Below are 20,404 nucleotides of genomic sequence, written 5' to 3' on the forward strand. Positions count from 1 at the left end.
CCTCTCCTAAAATAAAATCAAATAACTATTTTCTAAAATTCCCTTTTCCAAGTCCGGATAAATGAGAAGTAAATGAATAAAACGTGATAAATCCATTTTTCTGAGAAAAAAAAAAGAATAAAATGATTATTTCCGTATAATGTGAAGAATTCCTAAGAATAAAATCAAGAATGGAACGACCAAATTTGGTCAACCACCATAAAATGTTCCCATTGCAATTTAAAAAAATAGAAACGTTTTCCTCTTCTTTCCTCTTTTTTATTTATTTTTTTTCCAAATGAAAAACAAATTTTTTTCTTATTATTTTTTTAGGGGGAAGGGAGAAGAGGAAAACGTTTATTTTTTTCTTTTGAATTGCAATAGGAGCATTTTATGGTGGTTGTCCAAATTTGATTCTTGATTTTATTTTCAGGAATTCTGCAGATTAACTTGATTATTGGACGATAAAAACGATTTTAAACTTGATTATAATTTTAATTTAAATATCTTAAATTCTTATTTCCGTATATTTGAAATATCATTAATTCAATTACTAAACTTAAGTCAGAGAAAAAAAATCTCAGATAAAAATTGAACAAAATAATCAAAATAATAAAAATTTGAATTCTTCTCCAATCAGGAGAAAAAATCCCTGTTTTTTTTTTACCTTTCAAGTCGCCACCCTGGACACAGAAGCCACTCCCGAAGTATTTCCTTATGAGATTCCAACCCCCCCCCCCCCCCCCCCCCCCCCCCCGAGATACAAAAACTCAGTCCTACCTCAACTTATCGAAACTGAAAAAAATGCAGAAGAAAGAGACATGAGAGAGTGAGAGCACTATTGAGCATTTTGTTCGCCGCAGTGCTTCTAAACAATTCCGAATCTCCCATCTGAAAAGTGTGTGTCGGACTCGACATTCGTCCATCACCTCCCAAACTGTAGGCAAGTACACGCAAATTATAGGCCTTGCCAGGACTCAATTTATCAATATAAGCCTCTAGATCACTGCCAGTTGGAATCAGCGTATCATTGGCTCTACTCATGTCCTGATCAACCTCCCAAACTCGCACCTTATAACCAATCAGCGGCTCTTCATCCAGACTCGGCTGAACATAACGCCAAGTGACACGTACCGTCGACGGATTGACCTCGTGAACATGAACCGCCGACGGAGGTTTCTGCGGCGCCTTTCGCCAAGTTCTTTCCAAAAATCGCTCACTCTCCGGGCCTTCTCCCGCCGAATTGTAAGCCATCACCTTGACGTAATAGTAGGTGTCGGGCTTCAGACCAACAACGAGAGACGTGGGTTTGGTTGTGCGCGAGAGATAATAGGTGGCCGTCTCCTCGGGCTTGTTCTCCAGCCAGTACTTGATCCTGTGACCGATCAGCTTTCCGCGGACTCTCTCGCGAGTCTGCTCAATTGGTGTCCAGCTGACATTGAGGGCAGTGCTGTTGTGGCTGCGAGCAAAGACCTGCTGTGGCGCGACCTGGGGCATATCTTCGGCGCTGAATATTGTCACGGGTTCGGAAATTGGACCGAAGCCTATTTCATTGGCAACTTGGACCTTCACTTCGTACTCGGTGTAGTAGTTGGCTTGAGGCACTTGAACGACCGTGATTCCGGTATTTCCGTACTGTTTCAGATCGAGCGATTGGAATTCGGTGTCGTGGAACTTTCGCCGCCAGAAGACCTTGTAATAGATTCCGGGACCATTTTGATCGGCAGGCGGTAGAGGATCCCATTTGATTGTGAGGTCGCCGATTTTGCCACCGCCGCCTCCAATGTTGGTGGGAAGTTTGAAGGGTTTGTCGGATGGAGTGCTGTATTGTGGAGTTGGAGCTGATGGCGGACCGTAGCCTAATTCGTTGTAAGCGGATACGCGGAACTCGTAGGTGGTGAAGGGACTCAATACGTTTTCGAGAATTGCTTCCTTACGCCCGTTGTATCTGTCCACGACGCTTGCTTTAATATCTGAAGCAGCAAGAAGAAAATCATTAAAATTGGAAATTTTCCGATGTTTAAAATGCTCAGAAAAGATGATACATGATTTTTTTTTACTAGGAGAGGTAAATTTTCTTAAGAAAAGACCATTTTTTAACCAAAAAGATAAAGTTTCAACTAATGAGATTACTGTTGTAACAAAAAAAAAAAAACAACTAATTTCAACAAAATAGTTCAATTTTTAACGAAACAGGTGAATTTTAAACAAAAAAATTTAACTTTTACCAAAAAAGACGAATTTTCAACCAAATAGTGGAATTTTTTACTTAAAAAAAAAAAAGATACACTTTAAGGAAAAAAGGAACGCTTAAGTCAGGGGTCTCCACAATCCACAGGTGCAGCGTGACCCAGGATTGCTAGGCCTTTTTCAAGATCTACCCAATTTTTTTTCGACAGAAAACTGAGAGGAAATTTATGACTAATTTGAAAAAAAAATCCCAGTTGGAAGGCCTCAACCCTTTTTTCTGGTATAACTTGACAGAGCTTGAAATACAAAGTATTTTATTTAAAGTATTGGAACTAAGCAATTGACGATAATTGTTCACAAATAAATGTTTTCGACATTAATAATACTAAACAATAAAAAAATACTAATAATAATAAAAATAAGTGGTCAAAAATAAATTCAAGGCGTTCAAAATATAAGATTTTTTTTCAAATCGAGAATCTGTAAATCAAATTATTTAAGAATAAAATTCCGAAAATAGAAAAAATTAAAAAACTTTACAAATTAATTACTTAGAATTCAAAGGAATTGAAATTGCATTAGCGCTTTTCAATAAAAATAATTTTTGATTTGATACTACTTCAAAGTACATTGAATTTTAAAGAGTCAAAACTGCTTAAATTGTAGAATTTTAAATTTTTATTACATAAAAAAATTTTAATTGATGCCACAAGTTTGTCTAAGATAAAAAATTAAGTTTTCGTCATTTTTACCTCTCAAAATGTAAATTTTGTAAATTATAAACCTTTAAAATTGAATTATTCGAAAATACATTTAAAATAAAAAGTAATTTTTAATTTTTAATAGATATTAACAGATCGCAAAAATTGTAATTTTTTTATCTGTTAGACATAATAATATAATCAATTATTTAAGTACGTGTAACAATTTTTTAAAGTTTTAATGTTGAAAAACTTGTTATTATGGATTTTAAAATTAATTATGTTTTTAATATTAGGTAATAGAAATTCAAGAACGCATGAACTCCTTGTTACTTTTAATTTAATTTGAAAATTAAATTTTGAATTATTTATAAATAAAACAATTTTTAGGGAATTTAAATTGTGAGTATAAAAAATTACAATTTTATTTAAAGATATTAAAGTAACGAAAACTAAACATTAATTATTTTATTTCCTAATTCTCAATTTTAGCATCAAGTTACGAATAGAAATAAGGGTTTAGAGTTTAAGGCTTAAGTTTTCATTACAATAAAAATTTTGATATAAAATTTTTTTTAAGAAAATAGTTCAATTTTGAACTGAAGTAACAAATTTTTAGCTAAAATGATGTATCTTCATTTTAAAAAAACGAATTATTAACGAAATAGTTTAATTTTTAACCAAAAAGATAAATTCTCAGCTAAATAAGGCAAATTTTTAACAAAATATTTGAATTTCCAACTATAAAAGATAAAGTTTCAACAAAAAATGGAAGTTATATTTTTAATTTCAAAAATTTAGTTTTAATGGAAAAAAACATGAATTTTCAAGCAAATGATAGGATTTTTATCTAAAAAAGATCAATTTTCATTGAAATAAAATTAATGTTCAAAGAAATTGATCGATTATAAGCAAAGAAAATTATATTTCTACCAAAAGACGAATTTTCAACCAGAAATGTAATATTTGTTATTTCAACCAGAAAATATCTTAATTTTAAACAAAGAACAGTTCAATTTAAACAAAAAATACAAATTTCAATAAAGTAGGCAAACTTTTAAACCAAAAATATGAATTTTCAACCCAAGAAAACAAATTTTTAACAAAACAATTTAATTTTCTACCAAAAAGAATTTTCAAACAAATGGTTCGTTCTTATCTAGAAAAGATGACCTTTAAATTAAAAATATCACTGTTGAACAAAAAATGGATAAGCTAAATTTCAGTTAAGAAAATTAATTTAACACAAAATAAAAGAAACGGATTTTCGACAAAATAGTTGCATCCTCAACCAAAACAGATAATTTTGAAATAACAGGACGAATTTTTAACAAAATATATGAATTTTCTACTAAAATAGTCCAGTTTTTAACCTGAAAAATAATTGCAACAAAACAGTTCAATTTTCAGCTAAAGAACATGATCTTTGAACAAAATAGTCGAATTTTAATAGAAAGAATACAATTTTCAACAAAAGAGTTTAATTCTCAACCAAAGCAGAATAATTTTAAACCAAAAAGACGAACATTCCACAAAATATATGAAATTTTATCGAAATAGTTGAATATTCTATCAAAAAATAAATAAATCAACTAAAAAACATGACTTTTGAACAAAATAGTTGAATTTGCATCAAAAGACTAAAATTTTCAACAAAATAGTTGAATCCTCAACCAACGCAGAATAACTTTTAACTAGAAAAGATCAATTTTCAACAAAATGCATGAGTTTTGCATAAAAATAGTTGATATTTCAACGCACAAATACGAATTTTCAACAAAAAATAGATGAAATTTCGACTAAAGAACATAACTTTTGAACAAAATAGTTGAATTCTAATCAAAAGAATAATAATTTATAAAAAAAGAGTTTAATCTTCAATCAAAACAGATTTATTTAAAAATAAATAAATTAAACAAACGAACATTCAAACAAATTATATGAAATTTTATCAATATAGTTGAATTTTCAAACACAAAATACGAATTTTCAACAAAACAGTTAATTCCTTAACCAAAACAGCATAATTTTCAAACAAAAAAGATGAATTTTCAACAAAATACATGAACTTTCTATCAAAATAGTGGAAATTTTTATGCAAAAATACGAATTTTCAACAAAACAGTTGAATCTTCATCAAAAGAATAAAATTTTCAACCAAATAGTAGAATTTAAAAAAAAACGAGATTAATTCTAAACCAAAAATATAATTTTAAACGTTTCAATTGAGGAAAGAATGTAAATTCTAAAATCATCTTGCTAAATAACTGAAGATCTTGTAAGAAAAGATTGAAAATTAAAAATTTTATTTACGTTTGCTGATATTGAAACAGGTGCTGTTCTAATCAAATAAGTTGATCTTTTAATAAAAAATAAATCAGAATTTTCAATAAAATAATTTAATTGTCACGTCAAAAAGACGAATTTTTTATAAAACAGTTGAATTTTCAACAAAAAAGATCATTTTCTACCGCGAAAAATTAATTTTCAAGCAAAAACGATATTTTTTCTACCATAAAAGAATCAATCAAAAAAACGAATATTCTGCGAAAAATAATCATTTTTCCAAAAACTCCTAAATTTTCGACAATAAAAGATAAATTTTCAACCAAGAAGATTAACATTATAACAAAAATTACAAAAATATTCGGAAAGTTACATTTTTTATAACAAGAAAAAAAGCATTTAATTTTTACGAAAAGAGATTCATCTTCACACCAAAAAGATGAATTGTCTGCAAAACAATTAAATTTTCAGCAACAAAAAAAAGTTAATTTTCAATCAGGAAAGATATATTTTCAACAGAATAGTAGAATTTTCTACAAAACTGTTGAATTTTCAACTACAGCCAACCAAATAGCTGATTTTTCAAGAAGAAAAGATCAACTTCTTAATTCAAAACACCATTTCTCAACCATAAATCGATAAGTTAAAATTTTCAGTTAAAAAATTACATTCCAGCAAAAAAAAAACGAATTTTGAACAAAATAATTTAATCCTGAACCAAAACATATTAATTTTGGAACAAAAATACGAAGTTTGAATAAAACAGTTAAATTTTCCACTAAAAATAGGACTTTTGAACAAAATAGTCAAATTTCAATAAAATAGTTGAATCCTTAACAAAAACAGAAAAATTTTCAACCAAAAATGAGAATTTTTCTACCATAAAAGATGAATTATCAATCAAAAAGAACAAATATTCTGCCAAAAGTACTAATTGTACCAGAAACCACTTGAATTTTCGTTAGTAAAAGACATATTTTTAACCAAGAAAATTAACATCATACCAAAAATTTCAACAAAATACAAAAATTTCCAGACAGTTGCATTTTGTACAACAAAAAAAACATTTATTTTTTATGAAAAGAGATTTATCTTCACATCTAAAAGATGAATTTTCTACAAAACAATTAAATTTTCAAGAAAAAAAGTTAATTTTCAATCAAGAGAGATAAATTTTCAACAAAATAGTAGAATTTTCTACAAAACTGTTGAGTTCTCGACCGGAAAATGAATTTGTAATTTGTAACCAATTACTTGCATTTAAAACGAAATAGTTGAACTTATTATAACAAAAAAATTCAAATTTTCAAAAAAATAGTTAAATCCTCAATCAAAACATATTAATTTTGGAACAAAAATACGAATTTTTAACCAAATAGATGAATTTCCTGCAAAATAGTTAAGTATTGGATCCAAAAAGACGAATTCTCAACAAAACAGTTCAATTTTTCAACTAAGAAACATGACTTTTCAACAAAATAGTTAAACTTCCACCAAGAGAATAAAATTTTAAATAAAATATTTGAATTCTCAACAAAAACAGAATAATTTTCAGTCAAAAAAGATGAATCCTAAACGCAAAAATACGATTTTCTACCAAAATAATTGAATTTTCTATTAAAGAACATGATTTTCTTTTAAATAGTTGAATCTTCATCAAATGCATAATATTTTCAATCAAACAGTAGAACTTTTAATCAAACGAGTTGATTTCTGAACCAAAAATATAACTGTAAACTTTTCGCAATTAAAAATAATGAATTTTCAACCCAAAACAGTTGGATTTTCTTTTTGCGTTTCATCAATTCAGTTCGCCTTTAAAAGAATAACCGAGAAAGGGGTCAAGTTTCTTGAAAACCGGGCAAAATGGAGAAATTTTATTAAAAAACAAAGGGATAAAATCGGGAAATAGGGGTAAGAATGTAAATTCTAAAACCATGTTACCAAGTAACTTGAAGAACTTGTAAGAAAAGCCTGAATATTGAAAACTTGACTTACGTTCGCTGATATTAAACCAGGTGTTGTTCCAATTGGTCCGAGCGCTCACAGTGTACATTAAAATCTCCTTTCCATTGAATGCTCCATCCGTCCAGCGCAGAGTCACCGTGGATTTGGCAATCGTGACAACCTGAACGCCTCCAGGAGGCCCCGGAGGTCCTTCTATATAAACGATCGTTCTGCTTGAAATTCGGCTCACAGCGCTTTTAACAATACACTCATATTCTCCAGCCTCAGCCATCGTCGCATTGATGATTTCTAGGATTCCTCCTTCCACCATTATATGTCTGTTGCTTATCAAATCTTTGTCCCTGATACGCATCCTATTGTGCATCCAAATGTACGCGACATCCAACATTTCGTCGGTGTCTGCATGACAACGCAAGGTTTGATTCCAACCAACCGCTGTCACTATCCGAGGTGGCAACATCTCTGTAAATCTGGGTCCACCTAAAACGACGTTTGGGCGACGATTTTAATGCGAAATATGTTGTTAAATCAATTAAATGGACTTTTATTTAAAATATATTGTCATTTCGACAAAATATTTGAAGAAGTAATAAAAAAAAAAGGATGAATTTACTTTATCAAGTAGATCTCTTTTAGATCTCTTAGCATCCGGAGGGGTATCGTTAAGAGTTCTTAAATTCCCGAGAATTTAAGTTCAGGTTATATAACCGAGAATATAACAGAATTTAGGAGAATTGAAAATAATTTAAGAGAATTTAAGAATTTATGATTTTTAAAGATATTTTTATTATTCAGGTTATACCAACGGTTGAATATAGATTATTTTCTAGCTCAGACGTATTCAGGAATTTAAAATATGCAAAGTAGTAGCTCATTAATTATTTAATACTGCTAGACTGAAACTCTAGAAACTCGGAAAACTTAGACGCGTGACATTTTCAAAATTCTCTGATTTTTCTTTGACTAATTTTTCACTTCATATAAAAAAATAAAAAAGTGTCATAGTTTATATTTTAATCAAAAAAGAATGAAGTTTATACAATAAAAGAAAAAAAAATTTTAACCAAAAAGACGAATTTCCAACAAATAAATTTTCTAACATTATATACATTTATATACATTTAAAATTCTTGAAATTTTTTTGAGAAAAACCATTTAATAAATGTTTTTAATAAATGCATTTGTTTTATTATTAAATTGTATTTTTTAAACAACTCAAAATCTTTCGAATCGTTTATAACTAATTTAAAATTCTTGAAATTTTTTTGAGAAAAACCATTTAATAAATGTTTTTAATAAACGCATTTGTGTTATTATTAAATCCCTTAAAATATTTTAAAATATCCTAAACACTTAAAGGTGTTATAAAATCGCTTCTTTGAAAATACAAATAAATAAATAAAATTATCTGTTTTGGTTGAGGATGCAACTATTTTGTCAAAAATTCGTTTCTTTTATTTTGTGTTAAATGAATTTTTTTAACTGAAAATTTAACTTATCCATTTTTTATTCAAAAGTGATATTTTTAATTTAAAGGTCATCTTTTATAGATAAAAACGAACAATTTGTTTGAAAATTCTTTTTGGTAGAAGATTAAATTGTTCTTTTAAAAAAGAAACATTAATTTTTTTTTAAGTTTTTCTACTTTAAAAGATAACTCTTTAACAAAATACTGGAATTTTCAAGAAAATAATTGAAATAATAACATAATAGTTGAATATTCAACTTAGAAAGACAAATTGCCAACGAAAAACTGTCAAAGTTTATATTTTAATCAAAAAAGAATGAAATTTATACAACAAAAGAAAAGAATTTTAAAACCAAAAAGACGAATTTCCAACAAATAAAGATTTTTCTCTCAAAAAATAAATAAAAGTTTATCTTTGACCCAAGTAGTTGAATTTTTAATTAAAAAAGATTAATTCATAACAAGATAATTAAAATTTTAAACAACGAGATAACTTTTCAACTTAAATATAAATCTTTGACAAAAAAGTGATTTCTTAACAAAGCGATTTAACCAAATATTTTTAACAAATTAGTTAAATTATCAAGCAAAGAACCATTTCTGACAAAAAAAAGTTGCATTTTCATAAAAAAATCTAATTTCTTCTATAACAGATGAAGTTTAAAAAAAAAAGATAAATTTTCAAAAAAATAGTTAAATTTTCTGTTGAAAGAGATTTTAGTTGAGTTTTCACGATCAAACAATGAATTTTTTAACAAAAAATAAGTTTTTTTATCAAAAAATATGAAATTTATCTTAAAGCAGAATACTTTATTGCAAAAAAAGTTGAGATTTCATCCAAAAAAGATTCCAGTTAACTCAGTAACATGAAAAATAGCATTTTTGTAACTAAAAAAATAAATTTTTACGAAAAAAATTAAATTTTAAAATCCAAAAAGGCCCATTTTTTCAACCAAAAAGAATGACTTTTTAACAAATTAGTTAAATTCTCTGCCAAATAGTTACATTTTTATCAAAAAAAGATCGACTCTACTAAAACAGATGAATTTAATAAAAACAAATTTTTTTATAAGTAGAATTTTGATCCAAAAAATATTTCAGTTCATTTTTCAACACCAAAATATAAATTTTAAATAAAAAGTAAATTTTCTACGAAAGAGTTGAGTTTTCAAAGAAATAGTATAACAGCTTAATTTCTAACCAAACAGTTGCATTTTTATCAAAAAAAGATTTGATTTCTGCTAAGTCAGGTAAACTTTAAAATAAAAGACAAACTTTTGAAAAAAAAAAGTTGATTTTTCAACGGAAAAGTTAACGAAAAAATGCAATTTTCTATTAATTAAAACATATATGTAAAAAAATTTGTAAAAATGAAACTCCAACGAAATAAATGACTTCTTAATTAGAAGAGATAAATTTACATCCAAATTGGTAAGTCTTGAACTAGAAAAGGTAAATTTGAAATTCAGTGAAACGTTTAAATTTTTAATTGAAAAAATTAATCTTCAACCAAACTGATAAATCTACTAAAATGATGAATCTCCAAATGGAATAGTTGAATTTTATACCTACCAAAAAAAAAATATCAATTTTCAACCAAACATTTGAATTTTCCTCCAAAAATGATAAAATTTCAACCAAAAGTAGAATAGTTGAATGTACCATTAAAAATGTCATTCTTAAAAAATAGGAATTTCAGAAAAATAGTTAAATATTCGGTAAAAAAATTCCTTTTCATCCAAAGGAAAAACAAGTTTTCAATGAGGGAGCTCATTTTTCAACCAAGGAAATAAATTTTTAATGAAAATGATGAATCTTCAATACTAACAAAAATTAATTTTCAACAAACGAGTTTACTTTGCAACCAAATGTAAATTGATTTCTAACATAAATGATGAATTTTCAACTAAAACCATGAATATTTAACTGGAATACTTGAATTTTCAACCAAAAAGAAGAATTTTTAAACCAGGAGATTAACTTTCAAATAAAAACTCATTTTATATATAATAAATTTTAGATATTTATAAATTTATAAATTTAGAGTTAACGCAAAAAGCAGAAATCTCAACAAAAAAAGGTCATTTTCTAAACAGAAAGACGAATTTTTGAACCAATTAAATGTATTTACCATTAAACAGTTGAAGTTTTCATACAAAAATTAATAAAAATTTCCATCAACATAGAAATTCTAAATTAAAAAGTTCATTTTTAACCAAGAAGTTGAATTTTCTACCTAACTGTCCAAATTCCAAGACATAAAGACGAATTTTCTACAAAACAATTAAATTTTTAATAAAGCACGAGAAATGTCCAATCAATTAGTTCAATTTTCAAATAAAAATATCAATTTTAAACAAAAAATGGAACTGTTAAATTTTCAGTTGAAAAAAACTAATAATAATTTGAGACACAAAAAAAACGTATTTTCAAGAAAAATTTTAATTTTCAAACCAATAGTTGATTCATCCCCCGTAATAGATTTATTTTTAACTCAAAAAGCAGAAATGTCAACAAAATACATAAATTCTCATACAAATATGTAGTTGAATTCTGGACTAAAAAAGATCAATTTTTAACGTAAAGATATGAATTTCAACAAAACAGTTGAATTTTTAACCAAATAGTTCCATTTGAAGCCAAAAAAGTTTACAAAAAACTTAAATTGTCAACCCGAAAATAGGAAATTGAAATGAAAAAGTTTATTTTTCACCAAACAGTTGAATTTTCTACCAAACTGTTCAAATTTCAAACCAAAAAGACGAATCAACTAAAAAAAAATTAAATTTTTAACAAAAAAAGATGAATTTTCTACACAAAGAGATGAATTTTCAAGAACAAAAAATAATTTGCAGCCAAATAGTTTCATTTACAACCAAACAGTTACATCTTTAACCACGAATAATAATTTTCTAATGAGAAGTACGAATTTTCAACAAATTACTTGAATTTTCAAATAAAAAGATCGATTTTTCAACAAAAAAGTTCATTTTCAACCGAATAGTTACATTTGATTTTCAAATAGTTGATTTTCATTTCAAAATTGATGTATTTTTAAACTAAAGCAGAAATTGCGAAAAAATTGATGAATATTAAACAAAAAATTTGAAGTTTCAACTAAAAAAAAACTAAATTTTTAAACAAAAATACCAGAAAGAACTAATTTTCTACCAAATAGTTAAATTTTCAAGGTAAAGATATGAATTTTCAACAAAAAAGTTAATTTTCAACTCAAAAAAAAATCTATAAAATTGTTGAATTAAAGAAAAAAGTTCATTTTCAATCCAATAGTTTCATTTTGTAACAAAATCGATGGGCATACAAGCCAAAAAGAGGAATTTTCAGCAAAATACATGAACTTTTAATCAAATAGTTCAATTTTCTACAAAACTGTTGAATTTTAAACACGAAAATATGAATCTTCAACTAAAAAGTCCATTTTCAACCCAATAGTTAAATTTTCATCCAGAATGTAGATCGATTTTAAACCCAAACAGAAGAATTTTTAACAAAATTTATAATTTTGTATATTTGTAATTTAAATCAAACAGAAGAATGTTTTAACATTTGACATTTGAAACAAAAAATACGAATTTGAAACAAACAAAAATTAATTATTAACCCAAAAATAGGAATTTAAATAAAAAAGTTAATTTTCAACCAAATAGTTAAATTTTCTATTAAAATGGTGAACTTTCAATACAAAAAGAAGATTTTTTACAAAAGAGTTTTATAGTAAACCCGAAAATATTAATTTTTAACAATAAAGTTCATTTTCAACTGAATAGATGCATTTTCTAACAGAATTGATGAAATTTCAGCGCAAAAAGAAGATTAACTAAAAAATATCGATTCTCAAACAAAAATGGAAGTCAAATTTTCAGATAAAAAAAATAATTTTAATAACAAGAATAGCAACTAATTTCCTATAAAATAGTTTAATTTTCAACAAAATATGTGAATTTTTAACCAAATACATAGTTAATTTGTCAAGGCAAAAAGATGAATAATTTACAAAACAATTGAATTATCAAACCAACAATATTAAATTTTAATAAAAACGTTTCTATTTTAATCAAACAAATAATTTTTGTACCAAACTGTTTAAATTTCAAGCCAAAAAGATGATTTTTCTACAAAACGGTTGAATTTTTAACCTGAAAATATGAGTTTTCGATCAAAGTAGATGGATTTTTAACGCAAAAATAAGTATTTTCCATGAAATACTTGAATTTTTAACTAAAAGATTTCAAGTTTCAGTAAACAAATTTTTAACAAAAATGTTTAATTTTCAACATTAAACTGCATTTTCAACACAAAACTATGCATTTTTTTTACCCAAGTTAATTTTCAACCGAATAGTTGAATTTTCTATCAGAACAGGTATATTTTAAACCCAAAAAGAAGAATTTTCAAACAAATAGTTCAATTTTAAAACCAGATATGAGTAATGTACAAAATACACGAAGTTTTGGCCCGATAACATTAAATTTCAATACAAAATATCATTTTTAACCAAAGAGTTGAATTTTCTACCAAACTAGCAAAATTTCAAGCCAAAAGATTAAATTTCTACCACAATGTTGATTCTTAACCTGACAATATGAATTTTTAACAAAAAAAAACAATTTCAACAAAAAAGTGAAATTTTCCAGAAAAATAGAATCATTAACCGAAACAGATTATTTTTCAACCAAAACAGAATTTTTAACAAAATATCTGAATTTTCAGTCAAATACTTAACTTTTAACTAAAAAAGATCAATTATCAACCAAAAATAGAAGTCAAATTTTCAGTTAAAAAATTAATTTTCAGCAGAAAAAAACCGTATGTTCTACACTATTTAAATTTTAAATAAAAAAATTAATTTCCAATCCAATATTGAATTTTTTACCGGAAAATAGATGGATTTTCAATACAAAAAGAAAAATTTTTAACAAATAAACATCAATTTTCAACTAATAAACTATTTTTCTACAAAAAAAAAATTTCACAACCAAATAGTTAAATTTTCAAAAAGCAAAAGAAATGAATTTCTAACAAAGTACTTCAACAACCAAAATCGACGAATTGTCAACAAATATGTTCAATCCTCAATTAAAACATATTGATTTTTAACCAAACAGTTGCACTATTAACCGAAAGAAATGAAAATTTAAACTAAAAACACAAATTTACACCTGAAAAGGATTTTTCAAATAAAACATTTTAACCAAATTAAAAAATATCAAGTAAAAACGGCAAATTTTCTATCAAATCATTGAACTTTCAACCCGACAAAATACAAATTTTCCAAAAAAAAAGTTAATTTTCAGCCAAATAGTTAGTGTAAAGTCTGGAATATCAGAAAAAAAACTTACGCAAAACTATCAATCTTCCTCTAGTCTCATCAGTTCCGTATTGATTGGAAGCAGTGCACGAGTACATTCCCTCGTCATCTCGAGAAACTGGACTGATTATCAAATTTCCGGTTTGGAGAATTCTTCGTCTTCCTCCAGCTCCAATAATATTTCCGTCTTTCTTCCAGACGAACTTCGGTCTCGGGGCTGCTTCCGGATTACAGACAATGGTCATATTTCCTCCTTCAGATGCGTAACTCTCCGATTCTAAAGGTCGTTTCTTGAAAGATGGTTTCAAAGCTGCAAAAATTCACACGATGACAAAACAATCCTAAGATTCAATTTATAAACAATAAACAGGAGAGTCTAATCGTGGAACATTTATAGTATAAAAATCTTTTATGAATCTATTAACAAAATTATAACTTTAAATTAATTTAATTTATTATTCTTATGACTGACGGTGTAATTTAAAAAAAAAGGAAAAAGTGGCCTTTTTGAACTAAAAAAAGTGAATAAAAATTAAAAATGTATTTGAATTCAATGGCATGTAAGAGGATTTGATCAAATGCCCGAAAATTCAAGACGGTTTAAAAAATACTTCCAAGATGAATTAAACAAAAACTACAAAAAATGTATTCCCAAAAAATGATGAAAGAAGGAAAAACTAATAAGAATTCAGGGTGAATTCCAAATTAAATTCAATGCATTGAAAAAAATATTTGAAATATTCAAAACCTTACTCAGGGTGGCCGTTTTAATCTAAGAAAAAAATTCCCGGTCATTTCACGGTTGTTCCCGGTTCACAAAGATTTTTCACGGTCAATGAAATTTAAAAAATCGAACTCTACTCTAAACTTTTTTTCCATTTAAAGTAATAAACAATAAACAATAAACAAGAAATTAAATTTATACGTATGAAATGGAAGGTAGTAACACTTTTCAATTTAATTTTTTTTAATGAAATGCAGATAAACTGCAAAATTTAGAACTTTTATAAATTATAGAGTTCAAAGATTCAGATTAAATTCCAAAAATATAAATCCACGTTAACATTTTCAATGCTCTAAATTAAAGAATCGAACAATGAACTTTAGAAATTTGTTAAATTATATTTTTTAAAGTAATTTTAAGCTAGACAAATTAAAAAATTTTAAATAATTTTTTTTAACTTAACAATTTTTTAAATTAGAAGTTGAATTATTATCATTTTAAATAGTTTAAGCAGCCTTCAAAAACTTTAGAATTTTATTTCAAAATATTGAGAAATCTAGAAGTGGTCTTATATTTTTCCAAATTTAAAATCATTGTTGAAATTCTTTCGGAACATTTAAATATATTTGTAAATTAATTAAATTTTTTCTATAATTTTTAGAAAACCCTGAAAATTAAAAAAATCCTTAAAATTTGATTTTATAAATAACAATAGGAACACTTATTATTTGTAGAAAAATTAAGACTGATTTTACGAGATATTTAGAAGTTTTAAAAATATCATAATTAAATTTAGAACTCGAAATGATTTCAAATCAGTTACACGAAGTTTGTGACCTGAAAAAATTGGGCTATTAGTACCGCAATTTTGGTGCCAAAAAATTTAGAAACTTTTTAATGATTGTGAAAGGCTTAAAAAGATTAAAAATATTTTCTTAAGCTTCCTAGGAAAATTGAAAATGATTTTTCATTTCGAAAAATTATTATAACAGAGAATTTAAAAAAATTTTAAGAGATTTTCAAAATGATCAAAACAGAACCTGGAAGATTTTAAATATATTTTTTTTGATTTGCAGGATTTTCCATAGGTTTTAGGAAAAATTCTATTCATTTGAAAATGTATTTAAAAGTTCTAAACAAAAATGTTAACACAATTCTATTTCAAGTACTTGAAGACATTTCAAGTTTTCAATTAATTTAGAATCTTTTCAAAACTACGAAATATCTCTTGAAATTATTATAATAAGTGTTTAATTGGTATTTATACGACAAAACTTAACAATTTCACTCACAAATTAAACATTTTTTAAACAGAACAACTCAAATTGTATTCAATTTACTCGTCTTAAATGAACAGTGAAATTTGTAATGGCTAAGAAAACTAATAAAAATAAAATATTAATTTATTTATTCAATTTAATATAAAAAATAATATAAAGGAAGACCTAAAACTTTGAATTAAAAATATTTGATTGATGAATCATTAAAATTGTTATTTAAAAAGAAAATAATCGGATTAAATGATATATTAATCTCAGTTCGTATTAAGACTTTCGAATTCAATCAGTTACAATCTGGAAATTCTCCAATTTTGAACGGATTTAGAATCGTTTTGTCAAATCAATTATTGTTCAGTTTTTTATACTTTAATTATTTACAAAACTGTTGAAATCAAACTTGGGTAAATTTTTTTTCTTAAAATTCGTTAAATCCCCAGCCAAGAAATAAATTCACTGTGATTTCCCGGGTTTTCCCAGTCTCATAAAATTCCCGGTCATTTCCCGGTTTTCCGGTCCAGCGGCCACCCTGTTACTACCCATGTAAAATCGTTCCACATCTTCCGAAATTAAAAAAAATTCTTTACGACGGCATGTAAATTTGTTCAAATCCCTTAAAGTCATTAAAATCCTTAAAATTGATTTAATCTCTTGAAAATGCCTTGGAATCTTTTTTAATAAATATTTCCAATCCATTGAAATCCCTTCAAATTAATGAAATCAATAAAAAATTCTTTGGAATCTTTTAAAATACTCTAAAATATTTTTAATATTTTGAAACCTCTTGAAATTTCTTAAAGCTCTTGAAAATTCATTGGATTTTTGAAAAATATCCTTAAATCCTTAAATATATTTCCAATCCTTCAAAATCTTTTGAAATTTTTGGATGCACTAAAAAATTCATCAGAATTTTTTAAAATACCCTAAAATCTGAAAAATTCTTAGAAATTCCTTCAATTTATTGAATTCAATTCAAATAACTTGTGAATAAATTCTTTGAAATCCATTACGGTTTTAAAAAATCTTTTAGAATTTTAAAGATTTCTTAATCTTTTAAGACTTACCTTGAGATTTTAAGCACTTAAAATTGCTTAAAATCATTGAAATTCTTGTAAATATTATTAAACATCTTAAAATATTTTGAAATATCCTAAACACTTAAAGGTGTTATAAAATCGTTTCTTTGAAAATACAAGAAAAATTTGAAATCTCTTAAAATTTTTTAAAGCTCTTGAAAATTCATTTGTTTTTTTTTAGAGATATCCTTAAGTCTTGAGGATCTTTTTAAATCACTTCAAAAAACTGCAGTTTTTTCAAAATGCCGTAATATATTTCAAATATTTCCAAATTTTTTGATGCACTTGAAAATTTGTCGAAATTTTTTAAAATACCCTAAAATCTGAAAAATTGTATAAAATCGCTTCAATTTATTGAAATCAATTCAAATATCTTGTGAATAAATTTTTTGAAATCCATGACAACTTTATCAAATCTTTTAAGATTTCTTAATCTTTTAAGATTTATATTAATATTTTAAGCTTTTAAAATTGCTTCAAATCATTAAAATTCTTGCAAATATTATTAAATCCCTTGAAATCTTTTAAAATGTCCTAAAACCCTACAGATGTTATAAAATCGCTTTTTTGAAATCACAGGAAAAATTTTAAATCCCTTAAAACTGCAATGAAACTTTTTTAAATACGGTAAAATATTTCAAATATTTTGAAATCTCTTTAAATTTTCTAAAGCTCTTGAAAATTCATTGGATTTTTTTGAAAATATCGATGAATCTTGAGGATCTTTTTAAATCACTCCAAAAAACTGAAATATTTTCAAAATGCCGTAATATATTTCAAATATTTCAAAATCTTTTGAAATTTTTTTATACACTTAAAAATTCGTCGGAATTTTTAAAAATACCCTAAAATCTGATAAATTCTTTTAAATTCCTTCACTTTATTGAAATTAATTTAAAATACTTGTGAAAAAATTCTTTGAAATCCATTACATTATTATAAAATCCCGTGAAATAAAATAAAATATGATGACTGAAGATATTTGCAGAAGTGCTGGAAATTTATTTAGACTGCCTTGACAGCTTTTAAAATTGCTTAAAATCATTAAAATTCCTGTAAACATTATTAAATGCCTTGAAATTTTTTAAGTGTCTTAAAACCTTATAGGCGCTATAATATCGCATCTTTGAAATTCCATGAAAAATTTGAAATCTCCTAAAACTTTAAATCTTTCAAACCTTTTGGAATTCCTTCAAATTATTAAAATGTATTAAAAATTACTTCAAATCATGTAAAATACCATAAAATATTTTTAATTCTTTGAAATCTTTTGAAATCCCTTCAAAGTGTTAAAAGTTCATATTATTGAAATATATTTAAAATTCATTGGAATCTTTTAAAATACCCTAAAATATTTCAAGTATTCTGAAATCTCATTAAATTACCGAAATCTATTCAAAAATCCTTGTATCTTTTTAAATACCCTAAAATATTTAAAATTACTGTGAAAGTTTTTGAAAATCCTAAAAACTTTTGAACGTTTTTGAAAATTTCTTGGAATTTTTAAAAAATCCCTTAATTTTTTTTAATCCATTATAATCTACTCAAAATTGATTGCATTTTTTAAATAACCCAAAATCTTTCAAATCTTTTATTACTAATTTAAAATTTTTGAAATTTTTTTGAGCACTTTTAAAATACCCTCAAATATTGCAAATTATTTGAAAGTTTTTGAAATTCAAATCATCGGAAATCTTATAAAATCTCTTTACACCCCCATGATTTTTTTTAAATACCTTCGAATTAAATAAATTTTTGGAAATATCTTGAAAATGTTTTGGAATATTTGAGAATATCCACAAATATGTAATATCCTTTGAAATATTTTAAAATCGCGTAAAACTTTTTAATCCCCTTTAAAATACATTGAAAGTTTTTTAAATAACCTTAAACCTTTTAAATCCTTTGAGATACCTTCAAATTTTTGAAATCGATTAAAAATAGTTCAGAAACTTTTAAAATACCCTAAAATCTGTCGAATTATCAAAAACAACTGTAAACACTTGAAATTTCCTTGAAATTTTTTTAAATACTCAAAATACTAAAAACTCATTGAAATTTTGATAAATACCCTCAAATCTTAAAAAAAAATTGAAAGCTCTTGAAAATTCCTTGCAAGTTTACAGAATACCCAAAAAAACTCAAAATCCATTGAAATCTACTTAAAATGCATTGCAAGTTTTGTAAATACCCTAAAACCTTTAAAATCTAAAAAAATGAAGCTCTAAAAATTTCCTTGAAATTTTTAATAATACCTTGAAATCTTTTGGAATTCCTTCAAGTTCTAGAAATATATTAGAAATTTCTGAGAATCTTTTAAAATACGCTAAAATATTTTAAATACTTTCAATTTTTTATGGAATTCCTTGAAACTTTTGAATTTTTTGAAAATTCCTTGGCAGTTTTAAGAATATCCTTAAATTTTAATAATTCATTGAAATCTACTCAAAATTGATAGGAATTTTTTTAACACTAAAAAATCTTTCGAATCTTCGATAAAGCTTTTGAAATATTCTTGAATTTTTTAAATCCCATTAAATCTTTCAAATCCTTTGGAATGCCTTCAAATTATTGAAATATACTTTAAAATGTATTGGAATCTTTTGAAATATCCTCAGATTTTTCAAATTCTTCAAAAGGTTTTGAAATTCATAGAAACTTTAAAAAAATGTTGAAAATTTCTTGGAAGTTTTAAAAATACCCGAAGTTTTTAAAAGTCCCTCAATTCTTTGAAATATCTTTAAATTATTAAAATCAATTGAAAATTATTTAGAATCTTTCACAATATTCTAAAATTCTTAAAAATCCTATGAAATTCGTCAATTATTTTTAATAAATTCTGAGTTTTTAAAATACCTTAAAATCATTGAAATCCTCGGAAATATTATAAAATCTCTTTAAACCCCCATGATTTTTTTTTTAAATACCTTCGAATTAAATAAATTTTTGGAAATATCTTGAAAATGTTTTGGAATATTTGAGAATATCCACAGATATGCAATATCATTTGAAATCTTCTATAATCCCTTGAAACTTTTAAAACCCCATTAAAATTCCCTGGAAGTTTTAAAAATAACCATTAAATCTTTTAAATCCTTCAAACTATTGAAATCTATTAAAATTTTTAAAAATCTAATCAAAACTCATTGAAATTTCGATAAAACCCTCAAATCTTTCAAATCTTAAATAAATTAAAGCTCTTGAAAATTCCTTGTAAGTTTTAAAAATGCCGTACAATTTTTTTAATCCATTGAAAACCCCTCAATATTCATTGGATCCTTTGTGAATACCCTAAAACCTTTGAAATATTAAAAAAAAATGTAAAGCTCTTAAAATTTCCTTGAAATTCCTTGGAATGTTTTCAAATACTTTAAAATATTTTTAATGCACTGTAATTTTTATGAAA

General features: G+C 25.4%; 1 protein-coding gene across 1 annotated transcript in view; it reads right to left on the reverse strand.

Moving 5' to 3' along the window:
* Window positions 1–744: 744 nt before the first annotated feature.
* Window positions 745–20,404, reverse strand: part of LOC117171520 (contactin-like) — a 40,291-nt gene continuing 20,631 nt past the window's right edge. Inside the window, exons 5-7 of the mRNA XM_033358897.1 lie at window positions 13,953–14,231; window positions 7,155–7,604; window positions 745–1,952 (exon numbers count right to left, since the gene is read on the reverse strand). Coding sequence (XP_033214788.1) covers window positions 766–1,952; window positions 7,155–7,604; window positions 13,953–14,231 — 1,916 coding nt within the window. The 3' untranslated portion in view covers window positions 745–765. The remainder of the gene's footprint in view (window positions 1,953–7,154; window positions 7,605–13,952; window positions 14,232–20,404) is intronic.

This window comes from Belonocnema kinseyi, chromosome 4, assembly GCF_010883055.1.
Source record: "Belonocnema kinseyi isolate 2016_QV_RU_SX_M_011 chromosome 4, B_treatae_v1, whole genome shotgun sequence".
Taxonomy (NCBI): Eukaryota; Metazoa; Arthropoda; class Insecta; order Hymenoptera; family Cynipidae; genus Belonocnema; species Belonocnema kinseyi.